The sequence below is a fragment of the Sus scrofa genome, chromosome 14 (genome assembly GCF_000003025.6).
Source record: "Sus scrofa isolate TJ Tabasco breed Duroc chromosome 14, Sscrofa11.1, whole genome shotgun sequence".
Lineage (NCBI taxonomy): Eukaryota > Metazoa > Chordata > Mammalia > Artiodactyla > Suidae > Sus > Sus scrofa.
Window position 1 is genome coordinate 89595602 of NC_010456.5, and position 12177 is coordinate 89607778.

At 49.5% G+C, this 12177-nt stretch overlaps 1 protein-coding gene across 1 annotated transcript in view; it reads left to right on the top strand.

Annotated features, from left to right (window-relative positions):
- The window catches only part of WDFY4 (WDFY family member 4), a 279361-nt gene that overhangs the window by 242240 nt on the left and 24944 nt on the right, over window positions 1-12177 (top strand). Inside the window, 3 exon segments of the mRNA XM_021073024.1 lie at window positions 1579-1696; window positions 2597-2706; window positions 11461-11614. Of these exon segments, the coding sequence (XP_020928683.1) occupies window positions 1579-1696; window positions 2597-2706; window positions 11461-11614 (382 nt within the window).

Below are 12177 nucleotides of genomic sequence, written 5' to 3' on the forward strand. Positions count from 1 at the left end.
AGGGCGGTGGACCACCATTGATCCCTCAAGTGAAGAGGGCCATGGAATGCATTCTTAGAACCAACATGTAGCGAGAGAGAGGGAGGGAAGGTGAGAGAGAAAAAGAGAGAGCAGGAGAGAGATACAGGGAGGACTAACTCTGACCTGACTTCAGGAACTGAGATGATGGCATGTGGACGTCATCTCAGATCAGGACCAAGACCTGTAGCCATAGGGGAGGCTGATAGCTGGACCAGATCACCTGCCTTTTTACTTCTGTCCCTGGACCTCAGCAGGCAGGGGAGGGAGGAGCAGGAAAGATGAAACAGCTGGGCTGTGGTGATGTCACTGGGGATGACTGGCTACGGAGCAGTGCCCATCCGGGCCCGGGCCATCAGGAGGTGTGTTGGGCTGTGTCTGGAAAGGGCAGACGGTGTCCGGGTCCTGGTTCAGATCAACCCTGGCCAGTCCTGCCTTGAGCTGTTTGGATGACCGACCCCCGGGATTTGGGAGAGGAGCCACAGTCTTTTGTGACCTCCCATCTGCACTTAAGACACTAGACGCAAAATCATTTTCTCACCAGCCATAGGTTGCTTCTCAGTGCACTAATGATCATCTGAGGCCGAGGTGTTTCAAAAACAAAACTTGCCAATCCAGCTTTAACTCACATGTTGCGAAGTTGTGGCTCACCAGCACGTTTGGTTTAGCCCACACCCTGTCTTACAATTTTGATTACTTATCAGTGTTTAAAATTTGGGAGAGGCTGGATTTCCAGTATCTCTTGGAGAATCTGGAGACCTGGCAGCTGTGAAGCCCTGTGCTGCTCTGGCAGAATCGACTGTAGCTGAGCGTGACTCTCCACGGGTGCCTTCACACCAGGAGGGTCGAGGAGCGCCTGCTTCACCACCTGCTGGCCGCAGGTGTGAGATGCTGGCAGGCCCTGCCTGCCCAGGACAACTGCGTGATTCACTGCTAGCGAAAAGGAAAAGCAGTCTAAAGAAATAGCTCCTATCAAGACACACAAACCACAGGGAATTCTCAGCCCTTCTGCTAACACGCAGAACACCTCTGCTGAAAGAAAACATCTCCGAGGACACCCAGCCTGGAAAACTCTTCCCGGCTCCACTGTTGTGTATCCCAAGGGCAGGGGAGGGGGCACCATTCATGCTTTCATTGCCCAGAAGGGAGTGTGCCTCCAGCAACACCAGCCCGTTTGATTCTCAGCAAGGACCCTGAACTACTGAAGCAAACTGCTCCCCGAGGGCAGGAGCCAAGTGGCCATTGACAACAGGAATTCTTCTGAAAGTCTCTTGGGTAACCCGTGGCCATGTTCTGGGTTGGGTCAAATTGGAACAGTTCAGTATGAACTCAATCTTCCCCTCCTCTCATTTTCCATCTCTCCCCTATTAAGTTTTCGTGGATCACTGGCTACAGGGCCGTAAAACCCTAGCAGGCCTGCTAATCACCAGAGGAGGGTCAAACCAAACGACAATAAACCAATAAAGAGAACCATAAAACTAAAGAGCGTGGCTCCTGAAGATTTGCTGGGGCACGCAAGAGGGTCCAAGGGAGTTAACTCCACCTGCACGTGTCTTCTAGACATTGAACTTGACGAATCCGAAGACTTTTCGGGATCTTTCGAAGCCCATGGGGGCTCAGACCAAGGAAAGGAGGCTGAAATTCATCCAGAGGTTTAAAGAAGTTGAAAAGACTGAAGGTGAGTAGATCCCAGCTTGGTTTCCTTCTGCACTGCTCTTCACCTGAATGCCTTAAAGTAATAGCTGACAAGGATATAGGCAGTCATCTAGCCTACAGACAACTTGCTGGCAGTGAGGTGGCTGAGCCAACACTTGGGGAAACTGGCTGAGGCCTCTGCCAACTGTGCCACCAGCCAACCCTGCCAGTGGCTGATGATGGAAGCAAGTCCCTTATTTGCTCTGGCTTGTTCATTTGCAAACTGGGGCTAACGACTAGCACCAGCACTAATGCATAGGGTGGCTGTGTGGACTTGGGGAGAGTGACAGAGGGCACACAGCATGCATGGCATCCAGGGTGGCAGCATCACTGTCACTCTCTGCTAGAGGGTCTGGCCAGAGCACTTCCTCGGAGTTCCAGCTGCAGCATACCCTGGGGCCTCTGCAGCCCAGGCCCCTCTGGGAATGAGGATGCCTGTGTCCTCACTCACATCAGTGTCCCTGAGTTAACAAGCCTCCCCTTCTTACACAGGTACTTCTACTCTAAAAGCAAGCAGGAGAAAGTGCTGCTGTGGGACTGTAGGCACCTTGGGGCCCGGGAACCCCTTAAGTCAGAAGAGCAAATTGCCTTCCCATGGAGTCTCCCCAGAGCCTGGCTCTGCCTGTGTTCCTGAGGGCAGATCACTGGGGACTTGCAAGTGCAGCTGAGGGTTTTGAATGTGCTTTGTTACCATTGGCAAACATTTGACCGTTGACCAAATTCCTCTGACATCTGTGATCAGAACACCCAGGCTTCAGTGTCTGCAGCAGCTCTCTTAAGCTGGGCTTGTCCTGGCTGTTCTTGAGCACAGGATAGCCTGCCTGTCTGCCGCCTGCCCCTGCACAGGGGAGGGCGCCACCCCAGGCATGTCCTTTCGTTGCAGGAGACATGACCGTTCAGTGCCACTACTGCACTCACTATTCCTCAGCCATCATTGTCGCCTCCTACCTGGTCCGGATGCCACCCTTCACCCAGGCCTTCTGCTCTCTGCAGGTGAGCTTCCCCGCTTCCCTACACCCCCCCCACACACACCCTCACAGACTAAGAGCTGGGCTTGGAACCCCCTGCTAGAAATCCAGTCCAGTCTTGAGCCTGTGATTCCCACTTGACACTGGCTCCAGGATTCCTGGTCATCCAGCCAAGGCAAGCTGCTCTTCACAGATACTCCTCCCTCTCTGCCCAATAGTCTTGCAAAAAGACTCTAAAAAATAAGGAATGAGAGAGAAAGAGAAAAAAAAACTTGATCTAATTAGGTTTTAGCGGAGAAGGAAAAACAGGAAGCATGAAGACTTCCTTGAAGTTAGCTGGTCTGAGGCTAGAAAAATAACCACAAAGAAGGAAGGGTGAAAGGAATATCACTTGTGACATCAGAATGCATCAAGCTCTGCTAAGTACAAGCCGGAAGACTTAAAAGGACAACAAAATATTTGAATACTGAAACGAATAGCTAACCCAGAGAAAGAAGCTAACCACTTTGCCTCCTCCTGAGCTAACAGACCATCACGCCTGCTTAGGGTTGCCAGATTCCACAAATAAAAATACAGGCTGCCCAGGTAGATTTGAATTTCAGATAAACAATAATTTATACTAAAAAATTATTTGTTTATCTGAAATTCAAATTTAGCTGGGCAGCCCGTATTTTACCTGGCAACCCAACATAAACTGGAAGTGGGCAAGTCTGACTCTGAGTAGATGGCAGTGTTCAAGGCATCGGAATTGCTAGACAGAGTCCCTCACAGGAGACTGATAAGGTTTTTTTCTCTCCTCCCCTCTGACTCCATCACTGGAATCCTGCTTCAAGGTTATCCAGAGGCACAGGTTTTGACTGGGAAGAAGTATTGGTAGCCCAGCTGCAGACAGGTGGCTCAGCCAACCTTGAAGCGAACTCACTGCAGGGCCCAAGTTTAGGCTTGTCTTGATCCCTGCCTTGCAAGGGTCCTGTGGAGAAAAGGGCTTGAGCACAGTGACTAACAGGCTACTGAACGCACAGGGACTCACTCTGACAGCCAGGCTTTGCCAGAGGAAAAGCCCAAGTGCCCCAAGCATTACGGGTTTTGGTCCAAGCTCACCAGCAAGGTCATTCTTTATGGTCACTCAGATGACCTTGACCCCGAGATCAAAGGCCACTCCAAGTCAGCAGTAAAGCCACCTCCTGGGCCCTGGGCAGGAATGGGTAGGCAAGGTCAAGGCGCTTTCTCCAACTAGGAGCAAAATCCCTCTGGTCTTCTGTTTCTTGGCAGTCCTCTGTCTCCTTGAAGGCATGGATTGTCTAGACATTGTATAACCATCTCTCCCTGGAAATGCACTCAAAAATAACAAGTGTGCTTCCCCTGAGCCTTTCTCAGGAAACAAGCATTTTAAGTAAGTTTGGTTTGGAGAACAAATGGCCCCTGAGCTGTACCCCATGCCAGGAATCCCATCCAGCTGTTCCTCATCAATCCACAAGATGTGATGGTCCCCGCTGATGATGATGGCGATGCCTCCCATGGCGGCTTTCCACCAGGGGAGTTCTGGGTACTTTAAAAGTTTTCCTTTGCCCCTTCAGTCTCATGAATTACAGCCCCATCTCTACCTGTCACGAGGGGTCTTCTCACATTGAGAGGAGGCAGACTGAAATAGAAACAGCGAACTGTGAGATTTGCGTTCCAGCTATGCCACTGAATAGACACAAAATCGTCTGCAGGTTATTTTACTCTGGAAATGAGGGTTAATTATGCACATCTCCCTGGGCTGATGAGATTAAGTGAGGAAATGTGGGTAAAGCCCCTGGCTCAGGGCTGGCGCCATGAAGGTGATCAGTCATCAGTGTTCCCTTCTTCCTCCTGCCATCAGCCACATCTCATCTGAGCAGGCAAACTACTCCTCTCTGGTTTAAGCTAATTCAAGGCAGTCTGGGCTGTGTCAAAGCATTCCAAACCGCATGAGCCAGACAAAACAGGTGTGCTGCAAGCTTAGTGGGCTAAGGCCACTTTGCAGCTAGTCACAGTGGGTCTGAGCTTATTTTAGCCAGATGGGTCCATTGTTGACCATCCCAAACTGGTCTGAGACAGTGTAAACCAATGGGAAGTGGGCAATGGTAATTTTAATCTGTTTTTAGATGGCACAAATGCAGGCATATTAGCTCTAGTTCTTTTGACCCCCCTGCTGAAATCTGATGTGACTCCTGGTTTTGCTGACTTCAGATCTTGCCATGGCACACTGGCTCACCTAAGTTGATATATCCATGAATTGGTTTCACCTTCCTACTTTCTTATTTTTTTTTAATTGCCCAATTTATTTATTTTTTAAACTTGTTTCCCTTTTATTATTATTATTTTTAATAGTTATTTCCCACCTTCCTACTTTCAATGGCCTTTTCTAGTGGGTCACAGCTCATCCAAGCCTTTGGAACCAGCAGAAGAACCAACCATCTTCTGCTTTTCCCTTAGAATAAAAGATGAATTTTAGTGCTCCAGGGAATGAATAGCAAGGCTACGTCTGGGGGAAATGTGTTTGGATCCACTTTGGGAGTCCTAGGTCCTGTGCAGACCTCCTAAGGAACCTTCTGGCATTTTCCTGGAGTCAAGCTTTTCCCTCTATCCCCCTGCCTCCTGGGAGGCAAGCTTATTTCTTCTCAAGAGACCTTTGCTTCACCCCTGGGTGGGATAAGGAAAGGAGCCTCACTACATTCTACACAGCCCAAACATCCAGCCCCCAACCCCAGCATGGATCATGGAGTGGGGAAGAATAAGGGTGGGGGGGTTGCAGAATCAGGGCAGTGAGGCCTTTTTCACTTATCTGGAGCGCAGGGAAGTGAGAATGCCCAGTATTTCCAGAGCAGGTGCACATACACCAGTCAGCATAAGAAAGTGTATGCTCTTCCCTTTTGCATTAAGCAAACTCTGACTCTTGTCTATTTTGTGACTATGCCAGAGTGACATGCTCGCTCCATGGCTCTGCCAAGCTTTGGGGTGGACAGCTGGTGTCTGGCTTGCACCCCTTATGTCTGACTCACTGGTGGCAGGTAGGTACAGTGTGGGCCATGGCCTCTTCACTGGGCACCATTCAGAGGGGTGTGGACAGCCTAAGAATCAAAGTACAGTATATTCTGATTCCTATGTATGAAGTTTACTTGATGCTTTTTGCTTTTAAATCTTATTAGGCTTAGGCTGGTCTTAGGAGTGATGTCTACCCCCACTGTTGCTGTGTGTGTTTTTCTGTCCCAAACCTGTTATTACAGTAATAGCCTCTTACAATCCAGAAAATATAGTGTAAGGGCAGTGTGACCAGGCAGGGGGCATATGAGGGCAGTGTGACTGGGCTCTATTATTCCCACTCCTTTGGGGTGTGAGACTCCTGTCTGTGGTAGCTGGAGGCTGTAATTCTCAGGAACTTCGCCTACTAGGAGCCGGTGTCTCTGAGCCTTCAGACAGGGAGCACCGGGAGGCCACACCACTGCTGGGGCCATGGCCCAGGCCTCTGTTTCCCTCCTGGCAAGAGCGCCAGTTGCTCTCAGGCCTGAGCTCGGGCCCAGCCCAGGGGTGGGGGGTGGGGGGCAGAGCAAAGCAGCCAGCACCCCTGTGGGGGCACAGGGCCCCTACCACTGCCACATGTAATAAGGAACTCAAAGTGCTATGTTAATTAAGCCATAGCCCCTGTGAAGTCAGCTGTTACCAGCAGTGGAGAAGGGTTTTCTGAACCACCTGAGGTGAGATGGCTGGTTTTATGTAAGACATATGCACAACGCAGGGCACCGAGGACCATGGCAGCACCTCACCCCACACGGGCTGTTCACCTGGGGGCTCCGTGGGTGCCAGTGCTGGGACACAGTGTAATCATGTCCAAAACAAAAGTGTAATTATTATTACACTGACTCAGTGGGGAGTATTAGAAAAGTCACAAGTGTAATGTCGGGCAGACCTGGGACAATGTTCTGACTCTAGAACTTTCTTTTTTGTTGTTGTTTTTGTTTTTTAGGGTCACAGTTGTAGCATATGAAAGTTCCCAGGCTAGGGGTCGAATCGGAGCCACAGCTGCTTGCCTACACCACAGCCACAGCAATGCTGGATCCAAACCGCATCTTCAACCTATATCACTGCTCATGGCAACGCCAGATCCTTAACCCACTAAGAGAGGCCAGGGATTGAATCTGCATCATCCTGTGTAGGGTTAGTTTCCACTGAGCCACAACAGGAACTCCTATGGCTCTAGAACTTTCTAATTGGTAGGGTCAAATATCTGAGCCCTGGTTCATTCCTCCTCCTGTACAGTAACCCCGAATTAGCAAGGGGGGCCAGAGGCTCAGCGTTGAGATCTGGCATGAGACCTGTTCACTGTTTCTGAGTGCTTCATGTCCATGTACATCCCCTTAAAAGCAGACAGCACATTTTTCAAAATGCTTTTGTGGGTTTTATTTGAGTAAGAGGCCACATCCTACAGGAAGAGAATCTAACGGTTGCTCTGCATCAGCCCCTCCTTAGTGGAGAGCAAGACAGATGGAGGAAGCAGCTGCCCGGGATCCCGGGCTTCCCAAATCCAGGTCGGACCTACAGCTCAATGAGGGGGCGTCAGAGACTGAGGAAACCTGTACTGCCGCCCCCCCCCGCACTTCTTTGTTAGTGGCGCTGCCTCAAAACTGCCCTGACAACGTGCTCACTCCTTCTCTCCTGCCCCATCCCAGGACCCCCCAACCCCCCGACTTCCCCTCGCACCTCTGTCCACTTCTAATAACTTCTAAATCCTTTTTCTTCTTCTGAGGCCCTGGTTACTTTCCCCCAAGCATGGTGAGATCAGGGTCCAAGTCCAGGGTCACTCCTGAGCTCCTAGTTGGCAAAAGGGAGGGAGGCAGCAGCTGGGCTCATCTGGAACCTCGTCCCACATGGCTGGCACTGCCTGGGACACACCACACACACGTGCGTGTGCATTCACTCACCCGTACTCTCACACCCACACATGCTCACTCACACCCACACACTTTCATCCACACCCACACACCCACACTCTTACTCACACCCACACTCTCACTCACACCCACACACTCTCATGTACATAATTGTGTTCACACCACAACAATCATGGGAAGTTTGCAGAGGAGGGCATGGGAAGTCAAAGGGGTTTAGAGACTTCCTGGAGTTCATGCTGCAAGTGGGTGCTAAAACGCCCTCACAAGTCCTCTTGGTTTAAAGCCTAGGTGCTTTCTGTTCACACTGCCCACACTGCCTCTTTGATGGACAAACAACAGCCTCTTAGGTCAGCTGGTGTACAGAATGGTCCTGTAAGTGCCTTGTTTACATGGGATGCTTTTAAATTACTGGAAAGGACATCCACAGTGAGAAGGGGTCATCAGCCAGCTCAGAAAACCAGTCTCGCTCTTTAGATGTGGAGGTGGGTTCATTTGGGTCAGTCCCACCTGGAAGGCAGAATAGACTTCTAGCACAGGTTAGCAAAATATCTGTGTGTTAATTGTCCTGGAGTACAGGTGGTTACTGGACTCCCAGGGGTGTGGGTCAAGAACTGAGTGATTTTTTCCAACATAGTTTCCCTCCTCTGTTGGAGAGGGTTTAAGTGTGTTATCATTGAAATACCCATCCAGGGACACAGGTGCACGTGGACTCCATGTCCTTGTGCAAAAGAATAGCACCTTCAAGACAGAAATTCCTTCCAAGGTGTTTCCAGTTTTAATCCATGCACAGTAATCATGGACTTTACTCTGATTTTAACTTCTGTCAGTGGTCACCAACAGTCTTCCTTCATTATTTTACTTTTAATTTTGATTCATCTTAGTCAAATTGAGGACCTCTTAAAGCATTTTTGTTGAGGAAAGATACTGAGGATTATACTATTTCTGAGCCCTTCAATATTCAGAATATCTTTCTGGTGTCTTTACATATGAGTGATGTCAGCTGGACATAAAATCCAAACCTTTATATATATATAAAACCTTTTGCCTCAGAAACCTCCAGACCTCAGCTGCCATGACTTATGACTTTAATGCTATCTAGGAAAGGTCTTCTGCCAATAAGAGGTAGTTCCTTTGTTGATGATAATAATCCTGCTATTAGTTTTTTTCAGTCTGTTTAGATACATATAGGATTCATTATTCTTTTTTTTTTTCTTTTTTGGCTGTGCCCACAGCATGCAGACATTCCCAGGCCGGGATCAAACCCCTGCCACAGCTGTAACCAGAGCCACAGCAGTGCAGTGCTGGATCCTTAACCCACTGAGCCATAAGGGAGCTCCCAGGATTCATTATTGTTGATATTCAAGAATATGTACATAATAGATTTAAGACAGGTCTTGGCCCAGTAATTCTCTCTGATCACTTCATTTCCATCCAATCTCTAGACCTAGTTTTGTTGTTGCCTTAGTTTGTTTTGGACTTTGCTTATGGAGATGCTCTATAAACCTTGATTGTGCCTCCCTGCCTCGCTCCTTTTCTCTCTTTCTTCCTTCTGTTTTCTCTTCCTTTCCGCCTTCCTTCCCTTCCTGAGAATCAAGCTCTGGTGGGACTCCCTGCTGGCAGCTGCTGGAGTTTGTGTCACCCCACAGACTTACAATACAGGTAACAAAGCAGCTCCACTTTTCCTTCCAGGGAATTTGGCGTTTCTTTTGTATTGCAGAAGTGAGAAAACCCATTAATTTTGAAACAAATGTATGCAAATACATTTATTAATATAGGAAATAGGAAAATCAGTTATTGCTTCCTTTATAAATAATACAGGCTTAAGTTTTAAAGATATTACTTTTGCTAAAATGCATTAGACAGCTGTGAAAAAAATAACATTTTTCTTTGTGGTAATATCTTTAACCAGATTTGTAGCACTAACAATATTTCCTATGTATATATTATTTTTATTTAATACAGGTAATCTTTTTATTACCAAATCATATTGTTTCTCAGGAGATTACCATCAGCATTCATAAAAGCTGCAAAAGAAAAACGGGACGAGGAGGAGGCCTCCATCCCCCGCAGATGGAAGGCTGGGGCTGCAGATTAAATACACAAAGCTCTTAACACATTTCAGAGAGCGACTTGTTAGGGGCAGATTTATTTAGAAACATTTCTTCCATTTTGTTTCCGTTTCCATTTGAACCTGATGGTGGGTGTCATCCCCTAATTTTAACCAAGAACAAAGCAATCTTGGTTTGAGAAAAGCCACCTCTTTAAGCTGCCCCAGTACTGTGTTTGGTTGCAACCTCAGGGGTAACTGGTTTTGTAGGTGTCCCGGCCCCTGTGCAGAGGGTGGCTGATGGGTTTTCCCTGCATCCTCATATCTGACTCCGAAAAGTGACCAGTTGGCCAAGATGCCCAGGTGTGGCCTCCCTCAGGTGTGTGGCAGGTTCTCCTGTCTCAGTAAGAGCTGAGTCCCCTTGGCCACACATAGCTGGTCATTTGTGCCAGACCCCGGATTCCCTCGGGTAACTGGCGCAAGAGCAAAACAAAGCCTTTTGGAGTTGCCCCCATGGGTTTGACCCCAGCTCTGCCATTCATTTCTTTGGGAAAATCAGTAAATTTTGAGGAGCCTCATTTTTCTGGCCTGCAAAATGGAAATGCCCGTCCTTGTGAGGACTAAGAGCATCTCTGCGTGCGCAAATTGCTAGCATATTCTCTACCCTTCAGCCCCCTGCCGCTGCGCACAGCTTCCTTAGGTAAACACTGACTGGAAGTCTCAGCCCCCAAAAAAGTGAAGGGAGCTGATGGAGCAGAGGAGAGCAGAGCAGAGGAGGGCACTGGCGCCTCTTTGTTCTTGGGGCCACATGTGCACTCTGCAGAGGTTGGCAAAAGGAAGGCACGTTCTGATTGCTCAGTTTTGATGGGCAAACCTGGCCAAAAAAGGCCCAGTTTTGATGGGGACAAGTGAACTGTTGAATCCCAGGGAGGTGTCCCTTAGTTATCCCTAAACTTAAGTAGACAGACCCAAATCTCAGCTTTAGAAACCTTTTTGGAAGCCCCTCTGCCCACAGGGTCTTCAGTCTTCCCACTGGGACCTCTCTGCCTCCTCCCAGCCCCCAAGATCACCTGATGAATAAGGGTAGAGTCAGCTGAAGGGATTTGACCAAATGAGAAGAACAGAGAATCTAAGGAAACAAGGTTGGGCTTGGTGGGTGCTCGCATCTTGTCTTGAGGTACCAGCCTCCCCGGTGCCTCCAGTTCTCCACCCTCAGACCTGTTTTCTTGCATCGAGGCTGCTGTGTTACATGCCATCAGGGCCCTGACCTGACCTGCTTTCCTCCGCTTCTGTTCCTGGCTGAGGCCTTGCTCTCTGCTCAGAACCCTGCAGTCTTCTCCACCACCAGGCTTGTAGACTCATCAGGCTTCTCCAGGAACCTTTCCTGCACATAGAATGTCTGACTCACTCCTTGTCCTAGAGTGTTTCTTATATCCTGTCTTTGTCCCTGATTCAGACCTGACCCTCAGCAAATGTGGGCAATGGTTAGACAAATGGCGGTGGTTTTCCTGTTGCTGATATAAACTCCAGTTTCCAAACTGGGAAACATGGATCCCTTTATTACAGTGGGTCATACATCCTCCATGGAAGCTCCCAGCGAGGGTTCCAGAGAGTGGTGGAGGGAATAATTTCCTGAAGAAACCAGCACACACATGCGTTGACTGATGCATGCACGTGTGTGTGGGAGCACATGAAATTTCCAAGGCCAGAACCCATGCCTGAGGGACAAAGTGGACCAAGGGAGGCCCACACTAGTGATGCCTGTGCACTCTTAAGTTCTTACCGCATGAGCTGATCATGTCGCCCCTTTTCCACTTAGGGTGGAAGCTTCGATGTGGCAGATAGAATGTTCCACAGCATGAAGAATGCATGGGAGTCAGCCTCCAGAGAGAACATGAGTGACGTCAGGGAGCTGACCCCAGAGTTCTTCTACCTGCCCGAGTTCCTGACCAACTGCAACGCACTGGAGTTTGGTGAGTGGAGCCCAGGCGAGGCTGCAGGGCCCAGGTAGGGCAGGGCTCTTTCCCGCAGCTCCTGGGTCATACCAATATCTTTGCTGAGCATTAAACACATTGGCCCTCACCAGACCACTGTGGTTGGTGTGAGGCCTCCACTGGGTGGCAGCACCTGATGAGGGGGTGGGAGCTGAGAAGGACACAGCCCCAGGCTGCAGGACCACTGAGCCACCATCCCACCCATGGGCCTCCCCTCGAGGGTCTCCAGGCCTCATTCTGCAGCAAGACGGCAGCCAGGAAGCAGGAGTCCTTGCTAACAGCCAGGCCTGGCACTGCCTTGCCACATCCCTCAGGCGAGTCCCAGCCCCGCTCCAGCCCCATTCTCTCCAAGTCTCACAGTGGGTTAACCTGGACCCTGAGAGCAGGACCCAGAGATGCTGCATCTCCTAGCATAGACTGCAAGAGTGTCCATGGGCGATCACATGGGCACCCTGGCCGGGTCCTTCTCTTTCCTGCCCTCCTGGTCCCACCCCAGGGTGAGCCATGCCTTCTTACCTACAACTTCAGAGGAGGGACAGAAA